General features: G+C 38.0%; 1 protein-coding gene across 1 annotated transcript in view; it reads right to left on the bottom strand.

The window, feature by feature from the left end:
• LOC107679267 (phosphatidylinositol 3,4,5-trisphosphate-dependent Rac exchanger 1 protein-like) overlaps positions 1-8,598 on the bottom strand; it is an 83,579-nt gene extending 74,981 nt beyond the window's left edge. Inside the window, 2 exon segments of the mRNA XM_016474782.1 lie at positions 7,616-7,882; positions 8,242-8,598. Coding sequence (XP_016330268.1) covers positions 7,616-7,771 — 156 coding nt within the window. The 5' untranslated portion in view covers positions 7,772-7,882; positions 8,242-8,598.
• Between the last annotated feature and the right edge of the window lie 4,564 nt (positions 8,599-13,162).

The raw sequence follows: 13,162 nt of genomic DNA on the forward strand, positions 1-13,162 counted from the left end.
AGTATAAATTAATTTTTCATTAATACTAATTTCATGATTGGTAACTTATTTGTCTTATTCTACTTCTTATTATATTGTTTTAAATAGAAATTTTAAAAAGCTTATAAACATAAATTTTTGAATTTGACATGAAAATGATGCCATTGCAAAGGTAAAAAGAAAATGCCCCTGTAAATCACTTCACCTCATGTTAGGAAGGCTAATTTTTTATCAGCATTTTTGATTATTGATCAGAAGGTTTGCCAAAAATAAAGAGTTTAACTCTTTAAAATAAAGCGTTTACTGTGGGAGTACTACACTCAACCAACACCAGGGAAGGCAGTTTTTGTCAGAGCCCTTGTTATTCTTAATTTTGATATTAATTTTCATTTTTACACCAGACATATATATCGGTTCAAAATATCGGTTATCGGTCTACTTGATCTGTAATAATCGGTATCGGCATCGGCCTTGAAAAACATATCGGTCGACCCCTACTTCTCACCCAAAAAATATCTCAAGAGTCATGACTACAGCCGGCCTCTGGGCACAAACCGCAGGGGCAGTTCCCTCAGGACAACTGAGGAATTCCTTAGAGCTCTTCTGGTCAAAGGGGTCAAGGGTCAATGTGCCAATGTATGCCCTTCTATTTACTGCTGCCTTTCTCTTTGCAAAACATGCCTCTCAAGTAGTCGGCTATTGTCTACAGCTGCAAAAGTAATGTTTGTGATGGGGTCACAATCAAGGCTATTGGCGGTCAAGAGAGAGTGAGAAAACACCAGTATTGTATCTAAATCAAGTAAATAATCACACCCACTATCCCACAAAGAGATCAGAGGGAAAACAAACCTCATATATGCACATAAATCCTCATCACCTGAATAATTAAACAGCCAGGAGCACAAAACAGACCTTAAACCTGCTCAAAGAGGAGTTATGTAAGTGTCAGTTTAATGCAAACCACAATCCGAAGTTTATTTAACATTTTAAGAACATCTGATAAGAGCCTTATCCCATATGCCTGTGGTCTGCATACCTCTCCTCCATCTGATAGGATCTCATAATCTCTAACACATGGCTTTGTTTGCTGTCAGCTTGTTTGTAAAAGATGAGGAGGTGCCAACAGGCATACCTTATTCACGTAAGTGTTTGTAAGACGGCGCCTGGCCAGGTAGATGTGATTAAATTAGAGGCGTGAATCTAACTAGTAAGTGCAGGTGACAGTCATTACACCATTGCCTGGTTAAATATCCCAATCTCTTTCTGTTTTTGACATCTGAATAAGCATATAATTCATTAACACCTCTCTCAGGCCTCTGACAGGGCAATCGGGAACACAGACGACTTTATCAGTTTCATGCTGTGCTCGTGACCTCACAGTGACTCACCAATCAGTCGACTATCTAGGATTTCTAAGTCTGACTTTCAGCTCAGCCGATCCGATTGGCTTAAAATACTGAATATCACAGAGAACATCAGCAGATGTCCTTGCTCACAATATTTGTCAGACCACAAAAGGCCACGGGAGGATTATTTTGTACAAGATCCTCACAGATTCCCTGCTGATGCAGATGATTCAAGATGTCCTCCTACAAAACATTAACATGAAAACATTCTGAACATGAAAAACATGCAACATTGATGATTTGCAACATAAAGCATTATTTTTCCATTAACCAGCAGCTACCACATTGATTGACAGGACATTTTATTGGTCCCTTGGTTGCGGTTTCTGCTATTTCGCACTAGGTAGCCCCGCCCATGACAAACTATCATTTGCCCCAAATATTTCTACACATAGCAGAATATTAAATATGTGTGACTGTGCTGAGTCGCTGGTAGATGCCACAAACTATGCACTCTACAGACAATTCAAAAGTAGCTGTGTATTCTGATGAAATGACACTACCATTCAAAACTTTTATTTTTATTCATTTATTTATTTTGAAAGAAATTAAATATTTTCATTCAGCAAGGATACATTAAATTGATCAAAAGTGTCAGTAAAGAAATTATTATGCTACAAAAGATTTTTATTTCAAATAAATGGTGTTCTTCTGAACTTTCTATTCATCAAAGAACTGTTTTCAACATTCAAATCAGCATATTAGATTGATATCTGTAAGGTCATGTGACCATGAAGACTGGAATAATGGCTGCTGAAAAATCAGATTTGCCATCACAGAAATAAACTGCACAGTGTCCTGCAGAGTTCAGCTCCAACCCCAATCACACACACCCGAACCAGCTGATCAAGGTCTTCGGGATTATTAGAATCTTCCAGGCAGGTACAGTATTTTGTGACAAATTAGTGCTAAAATCTGCAGGACACTGACCCTAGGAGCAGTTATGGCTCAGGTGACCTGATTCTCCAGAACCAAACAACTACCATATTAGAAATTAATGCTTGCGTTTCATTTTTATTTCCAGATATCCTTGGGTCTTTGAGTGTTACAGACATCAGAAAAGTCATCAGAAACAGCTCAAACTACAAAAGCACTTTTCCTTCAACTATTTTTCCCTCAAGTGATACGTTATCAGAGTAGAACATGAGGAAGCTCAACCCCCTTGACAAAACCAGTCACTCATCAGCATTAAAAATTAAGCTATAATTAGCAACATTATCCCAGTGTTTGTTTGATATCAGATACCTGAACACGAGGAAAGGTCTACGAAGCTAATTGAGCACAGGAAAGTTGAAGAGATTCCTGAAATTCCTCGTGCTGACTTGTGCCTCTGTGTCCTGGCTTATAACGCATGACTTGTTGCAGCTTTAAAACACTTTTAATCTGACACTTTAGAGGATATAGGAGCGTAATCAGCAGAATTTGCGGCAGTCACAGCGAGAGCTCACAGCTGCAGACTCACCGCTGCCACTACTGATGATCATCAGTACTGCTGTGCAATATATCTGGAGGGTCTACGGGGATCAGCGAAAACTCTCAGCACTGAATCTATACATCCATCTACGCTTGTAAAACACATCGGGCACTAATAAAGTGAAAACATTTGGTGTAGTACATTTTAGAAGTGCAAAGGAAATGGCAAGTAACATTGAATTAAACATGAAATTTTGAGGTAGAAATACTGAAATAGTATTTTTCTTGTAAAATATACTCCGATAATGTTTATTTACAAAAATTAATATGAACTACTTATAAATGCAGAGAGAAACAGGTTCAAAACAAGTGTAATTCACAATACAAAGGGGCAAAAATCAAACTTGTTTAAAACTTGTGGGCCAAAATTAAATTTTGCATTATGGGGCTGCACGATAATTACAAAAATCATAATTGTCGATTATTCCCTTGAAATTGTAATTGCGATTATTAATTATGATTATAACAATTTACATTCAATGATGTTTATACCATTGTTTGAAGCAACCACATGCCATGTTTTTAGATGAAAATTAAGTTTTAGGCAGAAACACTAACTGAAAAACATTTATTGCTTTTCTATAGTGTTAAGCCTCAAATGTCAACTACACATTGGATTGGTTTCTTTAAATACAAAAAAAAGGAAAAATATGCATGGTATTATAATGTAATACTAAAACTAAAATTAAAACAATGAAAAAAGATAACCTGTAGAAAGATAACCTATTGCATTATATCCAAATATATTATTTTTAAATGTTTTTTTTTTTTTTTATTAAATACAACTATATTTACTACATTTTAATGCAAAAAATGTTTAAAAAAAATGTTCAAACAAAATTATAAATAAGAAATTCATTCTTCAATGGCATGTGTTTTTCCTTATTTTTCCTATTTGATTTTTGTGATATGACATGGTGGGCCAAATGTCATCGCAGGCCAACTTTGGCCCATGGGCCCTGAACCGGGCATCTCTGGTTTATAGATTTGCAGCTTACACATAAACCATAAAATGGCAGTTAATCTAAACTGAGGATTGTTTCCATAGTTTGGCGTGTGCAGACGTGTACCCCACTGGGCCATATGGCTGCTGGGTAGCTGGCTATGACACTTTGGTGCAGATCAGATCTATAATTATTTATAACCCAGAAAGCCTATTGTGCTTCCCTCCTGTAAGGACTCAGACAGAGACATCATCAGCAAGCAGGAAGCACCAGGTTGACTTCCTCCCCCTGCTCCTCCATACATTCATGTCATCCTGTCTGGGTGAACTCTTTGGGAGTCTCTTGTCCACAGGAGCCCAGCTGGTCCACACAAACTAACAACAGCTGGATTGGTAGCAAAGACATTAGAGGGGGCACAGAACACTGAAGCTCTTACATGTAGGAACTCAAAACTTAATTGAATCACAATCTTCTACTTTTTTGCCCCTGAGCAAGACATTTAACCTTCAAGTTTCTCCAGGGAAACTTTCCTTGGAATCAGCTTACTATCTTGATGGTTTAAAAGGTCTGTTAAATGGGACATAGCTAACTAACAAAGGATTTCCTATTGGGCTCATGAATAAGGATGCATTAAATTGATCAAAAGTGACAGTAAAGATTACTCATAATGATACAAATTTACAAATATTGATGAAATGATTTACAAATATTTCTTGAGCACCAAAGCAGCATATTAGAATGATTTCTCAAGGATCATGTGACACTGAAGACGGGAGTAATGACTGCTGAAAATTCAGCTTTGCCATCACATGAAAAAAAAAACATTTTAAAATATTTCAAATTAAATCTTAAATTAAAATAATATTTCACAATATCACAGTTTTTACTGCATTTTTGATTAAATATACGCAGCCTTGGTGAGCATAAGACCTTTTCAAAAACATAAAAATATCCTACCCACTCCAAATTTAGAATGGTAGTGTATACACTATTTCCAGCTATTTTTTAAGACCCACTTAAAAATAAAATGTAGTAATGAATTATCAATTTAATAATTCAAATATAAAAACAAATAGAATTTTACATGGACAAGTGAATAGATATTTAAAACTGCTTGATGAAATAAAACGATAAAATAAATAATTTTTCAATAAATAACCTGACATTTAAAACATTATTTATAATATATTTAATTGATGATTTAAAATGCTAAAGCCATAACAAATTATAATAAATTATACATAGTTATTAATAATACATTTTATTAAATGCAATTTTAAAATCACAAAATGCATTTGCCAACTGGTTTTCTTGATTGTTTTGCCAAATACTTTTCTTCATCCATTTGTCAGTGGAGTTTCAAAAAAATGGCATTGGACAGGTCATTCTGGGAACAACTAATGAACTTTTGACTCAATTCTAAGATTCCTAACACCTAAACCTTACTCTTTGTCATCTCTGATATAAAATTCAAAATTTAACAGAAAAGACGCTAAAAAAATAGGGCATGATGCCTAAAAAGGACTCATCAGGGAATCTTCGGTTCTGCCAGCCATTTATAAAATCACAGCCTGGTTTACTGCTTTGAAACTATAACATTATCCTTTTGTTAGATATTCCTAATGGAATTCCACAGATAAACAGATGCAAGAAGAGCCATTCAGGTAGCGACAATGTCACAGTCCTGAAACCTTTTGGTCTAATAAAAGTTGTCTGGGTATCTTACTTAAGTATCTAAACAAATTCATGAAACAATTATCAGTCTCCCCTAGAGTGTGGCAGCCAATGCTGTTTGCCATGACTGTGCGTGCTGACAAAAGACTGAAAGGCAGACGTCTTTGATATCGATCTCAAGGAATGGCCTTGTTTTTCACACTGAGGCCCTTGGAAAGACACAGATGCTGAAAGACGAAGTGGTCTCCTCTCCCTTTCACCTGATGCACCACCGTCCACTTCGCTTCACCTGCGTCAAAATATCTTGACGAGAGGCCATCAGGTGCATCTGCAGGGACTAATTTGATTGGTCGCGCTTCACTTAATGCTTCCAGATCAGATAACATCAGATGCACCGCTAGGGAGATGAATCCCTCTGAGACTCAGCAGATGAGAGGGCCCTATGATTCTTCCCATATGCAGAGAAAGAACAATAACTAGGACAAGTGAACCCATCCTCTCTCAGGAAACCAGAAACAGCATTTTTTACTTAAATCTTAAACCACCAGTCGGCTCGACGCCATCAACTGACAGCTTCCTCACAAACCCACTGTACTCCAGAAGCTTAACAGTCAAATATGATTATGAGGGATTGTTATAAAACTGGCTTAATAACTGTAAGGCTGCATGCTTCATTGGCATGTTTGTAAAACCTCTCCAGTTCCTTTGATCCTGTTAAATTTATCCCAGAATCAAGAGGCTTCGGACAAATGCACTGGTGTGGAATGTGAGAAATGCATTTGGGAATGCATGAAAAAATGAATAACAGAGTTCATTAATGTTAAACTAGTTATCAAACACTAAACTTGTAGGAAGGTTGGAATATGAATGGGTTCATGATTGTCTATTCTTAAATCCAGGCATGCCATGTCATGATCTGATGCTAATCAGAGCAAGAAAACACATGTCAAATATGCCAAATCTATCTGGAGATTTCAAACACTTTCTGTGTTTATTTTTTTACTTGTTAACATACTTTATCAGTGCATTGAAATACTGTGGACGGTCAGTAATGGAGGGGTGTTGCTATAGGACACGTGCTTTGGGCTGAGCAGGATTGTATGCTGATGAGCACAACCCGGTTTTATCAAAAGACCAAAAAAACAAAAACAAACACACAAAGTGTTCTGAAAGTTACAGGGGATTTACTAGATTGCCCTGAAGACCCTGAAAATCCCACCTCTCACATGAGTCGCTGCTGATTTTTTGAGACAGAGCTTATAAAAGGAAATGGCACATGACCAGGAAATACACACTAATTTAAGTTAGAGCTTGTTTGAATGACTAAAAAGGCAGTACAAGTGACAGACTCTTCTTTCTCGGGTTGAAAGCGTTCACACTTCAGATATTTCCGACTAATAGAGAACAGAAAAATACAGCAAATAAGAAACGGAGTCATTTAAAACAGTTATTCTTAATCAGAGGTGTGTGTAAGAAGGTTTAAAGGGGCATTTGATTTCAATTTGGATTTGTTTTTAAACTCATTTTAAACCAATATAACAATAAAAACATAGTTTTAGATAAATAATTGTGCTTAATATCATGATTTTCAGCTCATTTTAAAAAAAGAAAACAACATATAAACAAAAATTTGTGTGGATGACAATCATAACAGAATGTATATGCTACTTAAGTGTTTTACACACAGTATCGCTTTTTTGTGTGTTTAATAAAATAAATGATGGAATGGGTACTTGAACCTTACTGTTTGGGCTGTAGGGGTACATAAAGCAAAAAAGGTTGAGAAAGTTAAACACACACTTGGAGGAACAACGTTCGAGTCCTTTTAAAGCATCATTAATGAAAACCCCCAATAAGTCCCTCTACAACAGTCCCTTGTGTTTCATGTTTTGTTTTTTTATAAAAATGCCACTAAAAATAACCTCGCCAACACTATAGAAACCCTGCCTGTTTCACGTATTCTCCCTCGTCCTCTTTCTTGACGCCAGTACGGTGACTAAAAAACACATCTTGACAGCTTCACCAGTGCCCGTTATCTCCAGTTTATGAGCCTGTAAACGAGACTGTAACAATAACCGCGCGACATGGGTACTCAAACTGCAGCGCTCAGAGAGTTTAGATTGAACCCAGTCTACTTACCGACTGCAGAAATGCCAAGTTTCTCACGTAATCCCGTTCAGTGTTCAATATCTCGTTTAAAACGCACAGTCTCAGGCGAAGCTGACGGTCCGAGTCCTTGCTGCTGAGATCCCCGTTTTCTTGTTTACTGTCCTCCTCGGTGTTTATTTTGCTCATTTTTAACAAAAAAAAAGCCTTCAAACAAACAAGAGTATAAGGCAGTTGTGCGAGAACTGATGTGAAGATGTGAAAATTAATCCATTGAATCCGTCGCGCGCTGTACGCAACCTCCCCTTTTTTTGTTAGCTGGGAGGTAACCAAAACTGTCCTGAAAGTCATACAGGTTCGGAAGAATGTGAGGGTAAGTAAATGATGACAATGAATGGTGTTCTTTGGGGGGGGGGGACGTAATCCCGTTCAGTGTTCAATATCTCGTTTAAAACGCACAGTCTCAGGCGAAGCTGACGGTCCGAGTCCTTGCTGCTGAGATCCCCGTTTTCTTGTTTACTGTCCTCCTCGGTGTTTATTTTGCTCATTTTTAACAAAAAAAAAGCCTTCAAACAAACAAGAGTATAAGGCAGTTGTGCGAGAACTGATGTGAAGATGTGAAAATTAATCCATTGAATCCGTCGCGCGCTGTACGCAACCTCCCGCCAGGATGCGGCAGGGGAAAATGTTATACTGAAACTGAAGAAACTTCTGTAAAAGTAGCAAAGCGCAACATCTAAGTCAACCGCAAGGCAATTTGCATCTCATTAAAACACTTCTAGTTTAAAAAGTAAACTAGAGAAGTAGCCCACCGACTGCCTGCAGCATAAATGAGGAAAGTGGCCAGAGAAGCGAAATGATGTGAAAAATGGGAGTGCACGTGAAACGATCAGTAACCGTGAAATCACTGGCAAAACCGTGCAGTAAAAGGCGAAGTAGCGAGTTCAGGAGTGCTCAGTCTGGTGGACTACATGAAAAGTGAGACGGTTGTGGGAGCTGCAGAGAGAGTCTGCCGCTGAGGGGCCGTCTGCAAGTTGCACCGCTTGAACAATCACGTATTCAGTTTAATGAACTGATGAAATTATCCCTTCCTATCTTTAGATGTGTGTAGCGAGAAGATAGTTCCTTTTGATCTCTGACACCATGTCTGATGCTCAGAATGTATGCATTTCAAACGTTTTACAAAATAAATAAATAAAAATAAAAGTGAATAGCATTTTTGGGATGTATCATTAACATGATGTTCACTAATGAAGACTCTAGACTCTAGAGTCTAGAGTCTAGACATACCATATGCTCTAGAAAAGCAGTCATATTCTGCATGGAGAGGGTCACCCCTTCATGGGCGCCGCAATGCTGATATCAAATGTCCAGCCGTGTACCAGCACGAAACACAAGTACTGAATGAAATTTGTTAATTTTTATAGTATGACAGAAACAAACAGTTTGGGTGAAAAACCACAGCAGTTAGTGGTAGCCTACTACTTGCATGCATCCAGGCCAACAGGTGTCAGTATAAAATCTAAACCCATTGGTACTATTGAGACAAATATGAGCCAGCTATGTTAACAAAGGCTGCCTCCAAATATGCATACTTCCCCACTATATAGTAGGTGAAAAACAGTAGTTGAAAGGAGTAGTATATCCGAATTGATAGTATTCATAAAACAGGAGACACAAAGTACCTGCAGTACTTCTGGCGAGATTCTAAAGAGTGCATCCTTTGCTATCCCATGGAACTGTAGACACTGTAATTTTTTATTTTGGACACAGCTCAAAATACTTCTGTAAGCAAAAATTAAGTGTAAAAACCTTGATATTTTTTAAATGATGTCCATGGAAGTAAACATGAACACTCATATCTGTTTAATTCTATCATTAAAGTCAGTAGAAATAGATTTTGGTTAACGGTTACAGGCCTAAGGCCTGAATTTTGTCTAGCTCTAGTGAAATTAGTGAGAAAATAAAACATGTATCATCATCTGCATGGGATGATTGTGGCAACCCTGCAGTTTAAAGGAATAGTTCACAAAAAAAAAAAAAATCTGTCTTCATTTACTCTTGTCATTCCCAACCTGTATGACTTTCTTCCTTCTCTGAAACATAAATAGATATTTTGAGAAAAGTCTCAGCATTTTTGTCCACAAAATGGAAGTCAAAGCCCAGCAAACAGGGGACGTCCCCCGGACGTTCTGAACGTCCGTTTAGGTCCGCAGTACGTCCGCTTTGTAACGTTCGGGGGCGGACGTTCGGAGGACGTCCGGATTTGGTCCGCTGTGTAACGTTTGCTGGCGGACGTTTTGAGGACGTCCACTTACGTCCGCATTTGGTCCTCTTTGTAACGTTCGCTGGCGGACGTTTGGAGGACATTCGTCGGAGCCAGTTTGCGAACGTCCCTGTTTCGCTTGAGGTGATGCTTCCTCAGCATGACAAACAGCCATCAGGGCCTGTCCACATCTTGTTTACACCATCACAAAAGACTAAGTTCTCTATCTCTCGCACACACTATAAATTTGGCCACCAAACCACTAGACTTCACCAAATGAATGGGCAAAAACGTAAAGGGTAAGAATGACTCGTTGGCCTGGTTTGAATCACTCTTAGCCTGCAGGAGTCTTTTAGCTCCAATTCATTTCATAGCTGTCTGACATTTGAGAGGTGTCAGTAACTGCTGATTCTGCTTTACTTGGCTTGAGTTCTTCCCACAATAACTGTACATACTGTAGTAGCCTAATAGAGTAGACACATATTACCAGTAACTTAAATTATTATAGGTGACAGAAAGATAACATCATCAATATATTACATATTTTACTACAACAATGGCCGTAACCTAAACCATTTAATCACACTGTATACGTTCTGTGAGACTGAGCGCCATCTTGTGGCAAAATCGAACACAAACGAAAACAAACAAACGAAACAAAAAAACAGGATTATATATTTAATATACTAATTATCTCTTTTTTTATAGCTTTTTTTTTTTTAATGGTCCCCTTTTTTAATTGAAGAACATACTGTTCTTGAATGTAAATCTGAAAATCGTTATGGTTAATTATCTTTTGCCTATTGAAAATTCGGTCGTTACTCACCCTCAAGTTGTTCCAAACCTGTATGAGTTTCTTTCTTCTGTTGAGCACAAAAGAAGATATTTTGAAGAATGTTGGTAACCAAGTCAATGCGTACCATCAACTGTTTGGTTACCAACATTCTTCAAAATGTCATCTTTTGTGCTCAACAGAAGAAAGAAACGAATATAAGATTGGAACAACTTTTGAGGGTGAGCAAGTGATGACAGAATTTTCATTTTTGGGTGAACTATCCCTTTAAGGAATATTTTTAAGCATCATTTACTGGTATCAGAATTAGGAACTTGACTACTTGACCAATTGTTGATGAAGTGAAGTGTTTGACCTCTTTAACACAGATGTGAACTTTTTTCATTAAGTTTTCATAAAACAGTTCATTAACAGCTCCACTCTATATATAGTACACACATAGGCGTCATACCCATTCAAAGTGAGGGGGCACTTTTGAGCCAAGTGGATTTTGAATGCAGCTTCCAAAAGACAAAAAATAGCCGATTAATGTTTTCTATATTTAATATAATCACACCGGCGTGATAGAACGTTCAGTGCGTCATATCATCAGATGCTAAATTCAAATCTGCGTTCGCTGGCTGGCGCTTAACAAATCACACACGATGCTGCTGAGCTTATGAATGCAATGACCAATCAGAGGTGTTTAGATGAGTCATCGCTAAAATGCCGGTGTTTTCTTCGCTCACTCGCTGCATGAATACCATTTCTACGAATTCTCTCGTCAGAAGCAACAAAGTGCAAATGTGTGTACTGTGTACGAATCTGTAATATATAAATTTCATAGTGTAAACAGCTTCAGTGATTTTAATGTGAGTTTTTGAGAGTGCTTGAACTAGAATGTCAGTGAAAATGTTCTTTGATAATGTAATGTTCTTTGCTCTCTTTCTCTGTACAATGAAAATGTTATGATTAGTAGCCTAACTTGCAATGTTTTTATTCACATTAACTTTCAATGTTAAATTCACATTAAATATAAACTCAGTCGTATTAAAAATATGTTATGGCATGACACCCATATCTGTTAACAGACAGGTTTTTATGCATAGTTAATAGATTACATTATTAGGTTACTTTGACCATCGCCAACTATAGATCAACATAATCTATAAAGGTGAGAATCAAGATATTTCATGATATAGTTAATGCGTTTGGGGATGTTTCGAATAAAAAGGAAAAAATAAATAAAACACAGATAGTACAGATGAGTACACAGATAGTTTGAACATGTTTTTCAATCCCACGCATTTGTGACTTGGTCAAACTCATTCTTAACACTTCTACTCATCAGTGACTTAGTAAATGATGCAGGAAAAGGAATATGGGATATTAATTTGACTTTTTAATCTTTGAAACTTTCCCAAAACTGGGAAAGTTGAGCTGTTCTTCTTACTCTTATTCGGTAAAAATCCCACAAGTGCAGGAGGATAACTGCTGCCATTGCAGCAGATATGGACACCCTTATCAGCACCATGTTTCGGACAGTGCTGCTGGGATACGGGTTTCCTGTGGTCGTGATGTTAGGAAGCAGGCTCTCTGGGTTTTCCCATGGTGAATCAGACCTTTTGCAAAGTCTAACCTCAGTCCATTGGATGATAGCACTTTCACCCCTTTATACATTCTCTTCACTATTCGTTTGCTGGTGTCCAGTACATCACAGCGGTATGTCCCAGAATTCTCTTCTATGAGAGGGTCTAGCAGCACCTTGTCCAGGCTCAGGGCTTCATAGCGGCTGAATCACGAGTCATTGGATGTGATGATTCCACGGGCAAAGTGCCAGGACACCACAAAGGCAAAGCGGCCCATGGCTTCCATCACTTCCTCTAGGCAGTCAAGCACCAAATGCTGACCAGCAGTTGCTGTTTGGGTCTTCAGTCCACACTGCCAGGTGTCTAAGCAGCCGGCAGTCCTCATCTTGCAGGACGTGCTGGAGATGTTTCTGTTTCCCCCAATAGGACAGAGCTCTTGAGTACAGAGGCCAAGCCCACAGGTGGCACTGCAGGGAAAGCTGCGGGTGATGACCCAGGTGCTGATCTTCTCCAGTTCTTGCAGTTCGACTTTAGTTAAAGGGGTCCTATTATGCTTTTTCACTTTTTCAACTAAAAAGTTAGTCTGTAATGTTGCTGTTTTAGGATAAAAAAGATCTGCAAAGTTACAAAGCTCAAAGTCCACTTCAAAAGGAGATATTTTATTTAACAGAAATCACTTTTCAAAAACTACAACGAATGACTCGTTTGGACTACAACACATATTTTCCAGGATTTGTGATATCACAAATACCGACGAATGGGACGAGACCTGGTTGAGCTGCACTAGAGAAGGCAACGAGTGTTATCACTGTGTCTGAGACACGCTAGTTTTCCCAAAGCAGACAAACTTAGAGTGGTTACAATCATCCGGGTTTAAATCGCACTCAAATTGATTTGATTTTGACACAATATTTACACTGAAGCACGCAGGCGGCTATGGTAAGGGGCATGAC

Source organism: Sinocyclocheilus anshuiensis, unplaced genomic scaffold, assembly GCF_001515605.1.
Source record: "Sinocyclocheilus anshuiensis isolate Anshui unplaced genomic scaffold, SAMN03320099.WGS_v1.1 scaffold13, whole genome shotgun sequence".
Taxonomy (NCBI): Eukaryota; Metazoa; Chordata; class Actinopteri; order Cypriniformes; family Cyprinidae; genus Sinocyclocheilus; species Sinocyclocheilus anshuiensis.